The 4,964-nt window shown below is 39.8% G+C and overlaps 2 protein-coding genes across 2 annotated transcripts; both read left to right on the top strand.

Moving 5' to 3' along the window:
* Positions 1-1,072: 1,072 nt before the first annotated feature.
* Positions 1,073-3,156, top strand: LOC109191029 (protein FAR1-RELATED SEQUENCE 5-like). Its single transcript, XM_019341619.1, has 4 exons — positions 1,073-1,091; positions 1,995-2,066; positions 2,553-2,817; positions 3,108-3,156. Exons 1-4 carry the CDS (start codon positions 1,073-1,075, stop codon positions 3,154-3,156), a joined length of 405 nt encoding a protein of 134 aa, XP_019197164.1.
* An 81-nt stretch (positions 3,157-3,237) lies between these two features.
* LOC109191023 (protein FAR1-RELATED SEQUENCE 3-like) lies at positions 3,238-4,503 on the top strand. The gene is made up of 2 exons (XM_019341613.1): positions 3,238-3,625; positions 3,872-4,503. The coding sequence occupies exons 1-2, from the start codon at positions 3,238-3,240 to the stop codon at positions 4,501-4,503; spliced, it is 1,020 nt and encodes a 339-aa protein (XP_019197158.1).
* Positions 4,504-4,964: the final 461 nt, after the last annotated feature.

The raw sequence follows: 4,964 nt of genomic DNA, 5'->3' as shown, positions 1-4,964 counted from the left end.
AGAAGTCCAAATAAGATGATATCAAACTAAAGGAATTGATAAAGTCCAAATATCAATTCAGGTCTGACCCAAAACCAAAACAGGCCCAGATTTAATTTTTTTTATATAATAATAATGAGCCCAGGTCTGGCCCAAATGGCTAGACCTAGCCCATTACATCTTCATCCATCTTTTTCACTCAGTCGACAGTAGCGCAGCGCAGAGACCGGGGAGGTGATCGCCTAGGTCGTTAACACCGACGAACAGCAGTCAGAAGAGATTGTCGGCGTCGCCGGAAGGAGAGTAGACAGCAACAGCGTAGCCGGGAGCCCCAGCGTTGTCGCTGCCGACTGGTCTCGACGCAACGCCAACGCCTCCACCGTCCATCCGCTGCCTGCCGAAGCTCTTGTGCGTCGCCGTCACTCCATCACTGGAGATCCATTGTCGACGGAAATCGAAGTATAACGACGGAAATCACTTGTGTAAAGAAAAAACCGTCATCTTGCACCTCAACAATAGCTACGGTGATATGGAGTCCAGACACAGTAGAAAGCCAAAAAAAAAAAATCCAATTGATTTTTATTTTATTTTTGTTTCTTAATGCGAAAAAAAAAAAGTAATTTTTTAGCAGCCCAGACATAGAATTGCATACAATTATTCAAATAGTTGTCTCAAATATTCAAATATCATATATATATATATATATATATATATATATATATATATATATATATATATATATATATATATATATATATATGCTCCGGATCCCATGAGGTCACATAGATATATGAGTTAATGAGATCTAATCATACCCATTAGATCATTGCATATTAAAGGTTGAGATTGAATTAGATTGTGTATGCATTTTAGGTAGTAGTCTATGCATAAGGGTGAATAAGTAATTGTAATATAATAGATATTTATGGTTACAAATAATTTGGAATAAATTCCATGATTAGCAACTGATTGTTGGGAAAAAATTATTTATTAACAGTATAGAATAAGCCATGATGCGTTGATGATTCCCCAATGCTAGCATTCGCTGTCAGTATCAACGTGAACCGGTTGTTTGACATCAAAGGCCACAGTAATGGTGCTACCGGACACAGGTATGTGCATATGTATTATAACTATTTTAGACTTTAAGTTTGGGGTGCATATCTTATTAGTAGTGTGTGCGGCGTGAATTAGTTGTGTGCAAGTTTGTGCATTCCGCACCGTGGGTGACTTATGACCGCAATAAGAATGTGGTTTACACTGAATTTTTTTACAGAGCGCGGGTTTGGGTTCTGTGTTTGAATATTATTCTCTTGTTTATGTGTTTTTGATAAGTACTGGCGTAGTGGTGTTGTTGCGTGTGTTGATTTGTTTGATGGAGTGTTGTGTTCAATGGACAGTTCGCAGGGTTATTTATTTTTTCTCCCGGAGATGGTTGTTTTGGTTTTTAAAGACCCGGCTTGTAAACCGTTAGGGAGCTGTGCGATATGTATTAATTGAGTGTGCAAATTGCGGCTGTTGTTTTCAAAAAGGTGGTAGCGGAAACGTGGTTTTTTTTTTTATGGGGTTGTATTTGGCAGCGTTATTTGGATGTAGGTCGGTCATCTGTAATTTGGAGATATGATTACGAAATAATAAACGAATTAGAGGGTTTAGTATATGTGTTGAGTGTTGGTTTTTGCTGTTTTCGTGGTTCAATACTGTTATTATTAGAGTGCATATCAATTTGTTTTTTGCACTGTGAAAATTTTCCGAAAATGAATATGTTGTTTTTTAAAGTGTTTTATGGGTGACGAAGGTGTAGTAAGAAACACGTGTTGTGGTGGATTAATTAGAGGCCTGTGCCCTGTGCGTCTTTGGGTTGTGACATGTGCAATGTGTGTTCTGGGTTATTGCAATGTATCTATTCAGCATGTGCAATGAAGTACCACCCCATACGAATAGACCAATTATTTTGATGTTGAAAACATTACGTGTGGTTTACTATGAATATGTTAACGAAATATATGCTACAGGTGAGTGGAGTCCAGACGACATCGATGCAAATGAACCAGAGAAGGATTGTAGAATGGAGATTAGCCCGGAAGGTACGAAATATTGGTATACAGAATGCGACCGTAGTCTGAAACCATACGAAGGTCAAATGTTTAACACACTAGAAGATGGAATCAAGTTTTATACGATTTATGCCGCAGCATATTCATAGTTCGGATAAAAAGAACGATTTTGGAATTGTTCTGAAAAAGGATGTTGTGTGTTCGCGGCAAGGTTTTAAGGAGGATAGGGGCAAACAAACATTGGGTGAAGGAGAGGCTTCGAAGAAGAAGAGAAGGCGGACCACTAATAGAGTTGGTTGCGGCGCTAGGATTGTAATGAAGAAAGTTTCCGACGGGAGGTATAAGGTACACAAATTTGAAGAAAAACACACACACATTGTCTGTGCGAGGAAAGTCACAAACCATTTTTGAAAGTCAATCGCAAAATAGAGATTGCACACCAAGAATTCATTACTAAGTGCGAAAAAGCAAACGTTGGTGCAAGTAAAAGTTTTGACATATATGCCGAGATTGTAGGTGGGCCGGAGAATGTTGGTGCGACGCAACAGGACTTCAAGAATTACAGAAGAGATCTATTAGCGTACATGAAATGGGGAGATGTGCAAATGGTTATATCAAACTATCTTGAGCTGAAAACAGAGTGCGCTGACATGTACTTCGAGTACGAGGTGAACACAAATGATCAATTAGCTCGTGTCTTCTGGGCGGATGGAATGGCAAGGAAAAACTATGGTGCGTTTGGTGACGTGGTATCCTTTGATGCAACGTACAAAACGAATAGGTATGAGACATTTAATTTAAATATATGGGTGTGTAAATTTAAATTCGTATACAGGGAGTGAATAGTATGATGAGCATTTTAAGTAGGGCAGTTCGTGTGTGTGACTGTTTTACTCGCACAGGGCGTGTATGTATGCGAGACAACGTATAATGTATCTTAAGGTTTGTCTGTGCATTGGGTGTAAGTCTGTGCGTGTCTATAGTCAGTCTGTGCATGTGTTTGCGATGTGTGCGATTCATTTGTTTTGCAAAAAATGGTACAACAGATTAATTGCTATGTAATGGATTCAGGTACCACCTTGTGTTTGTCCCATTCACGGGAGTAGACAACCACAAATGATGTGTGACGTTTGCAGCGGCCCTGATTGATAAGGAGGACGTGGAGTCATACAGTTGGGTATTAAAACATTTCAAGAACGCAATGGGGACTGTTCCACCTATAGTAATAACTGATCAAGACCCAGCTATGAAAATTGCAATTGCAGATGTCTTTGGAGGTAGTCGTCACCGTTATTGTATGTGGCACATAATGACCAAGGTTAGCGAGAAAGTGGGCGCTGAGATGTCAAAGAATAACGAGTTCCGGAGGGCATTGAATAGTGTTGTGTGGAACGAGAAAGCAACGAGAACAGAATTCGAGATCGGGTGGAAATCCGTAATTGGGAAATACAACCTTCATGAAAACCGATGGCTAACGCGTATGTACGAGGAGCGTGCGTCATGGGTGCCCGCATTTTACGATGATGTGTTCATGGGAGGGCTGCTACGTACCACTTCCCGTTCAGAGGCGGAGAATAGGATTTTCCAGGGTAACATGAACAAGCACCTATGTCTGGTAGAGTTTTTCACCCGTTTCGAACGTGCGGTAAGAAAACAATGAAAGAACAACCGAGAATTGACCGCAAGTAGCATCGGACAGACCCCAGTATTTGAGACACAACTTCGAATAGAGCGATCAGCCGCAACAGTGTACACTTTGACTATATTTTATGAGGTCCAAAAGGAAATAATTGCAGGGTGTTTTAAATGTTGAGTTCGATCATACACTGAGGCAGACGGTTTGAAGACATATATGGTTGAGGATGAAAATGAGCAACGATACACAGTCATAGTGCAAGATGGGAGCAACATATCATGCACATGCAGAATGTACGCAAGAGTAAGTCTCCTTTGTAGCCATGTTTTTGTCGTACTCAAAGATGAACGTATCGATGACATCCCCCCACAACATATTACACCACGATGGACGCGAGACGCCGTGAAGCAATCCCCCACTGATACGGATGGAGAAAAACAGAATGGTAACAACGCTTTTGGGCAAGGCAATAATGAGGAAGGACAAATAATGAATATATTTCATAGATGTTTGGGCAAGGCTAAAGGAAGACCAGAAAAAATGAAGGAGATAAGACTGTGGATGGAAGAGTTTGAGGCAACATTCGGGGAGGACGAAGGAGCCGATTTGAATGTAAGTGGAAAGGGTGCAATAATGGAGTCATATTGCGGCGTCATAACCCCTAAGACGATAGAAGTGCATCCTCCACCCGTAGCAAAAACCAAAGGGTCTGGCAAACGAATGAAATCAGCAAGGGAGACAGCAATGACGGAGCATTATAAGGAAAAACGCACCTGCAAAACATGTGGACTAGCCGATGGCCATAATAGCAGAAGCTGCCCTCAAAAGTAGTTTACCCAGTACTCCGTTAATAAGAAATTCACAGAATTACAAACATTTGAAGAATAATTTTTTTTTTTTTTTGAGATTCAAAGATGAATAAACGGCATTGGCATCTGATGTGCAAATATACTGGTGAGTGTGTGCATTTGGCGTTTTGAGAAATGAAAAGAATAAAGTCTCGGGAATTGAATACTAACGACAACAATATTTATTGAATGAATAAGGACCATATGTTGACGTAAGATTCGAAATATATAACACATTTGTGAGCACGGTATGGGAAATTTATTTATATTTTCCATAGTCATATATATAAGAAAAAAATTAATAAACTAGGTGAATCAGACAAACTACATTACGTTTTTGCAAACGTTTTCATTTGCAAATGAAGCCTTAGAAGCAAACGAACCCTTAGAAATGATTGAAAAGATGTGTGGATGTTAAATTGAGAATGGATTCTAAATGTCTAA

This window comes from Ipomoea nil, unplaced genomic scaffold (genome assembly GCF_001879475.1).
Source record: "Ipomoea nil cultivar Tokyo-kokei standard unplaced genomic scaffold, Asagao_1.1 scaffold0205, whole genome shotgun sequence".
NCBI lineage: Eukaryota > Viridiplantae > Streptophyta > Magnoliopsida > Solanales > Convolvulaceae > Ipomoea > Ipomoea nil.
This window is presented reverse-complemented; position numbering and strand designations above follow the sequence as displayed.

What these genes read in the sequence shown, in the direction of transcription:
- LOC109191029 (XM_019341619.1), top strand. An exon ending in AATGGAGATTAGCCCGGAAG is followed by an intron (nt 2,067 to 2,552) that starts GTACGAAATATT and finishes CCGAGATTGTAG; the next exon opens with GTGGGCCGGAGAATGTTGGT. An exon ending in GCAACGTACAAAACGAATAG is followed by an intron (nt 2,818 to 3,107) that starts GTATGAGACATT and finishes TAATGGATTCAG; the next exon opens with GTACCACCTTGTGTTTGTCC.
- LOC109191023 (XM_019341613.1), top strand. Translation starts at nt 3,238, where the DNA reads ATGGGGACTGTTCCACCTATAGTAATAACTGATCAAGACCCAGCTATG. An exon ending in GGAGAATAGGATTTTCCAGG is followed by an intron (nt 3,626 to 3,871) that starts GTAACATGAACA and finishes ACACTGAGGCAG; the next exon opens with ACGGTTTGAAGACATATATG.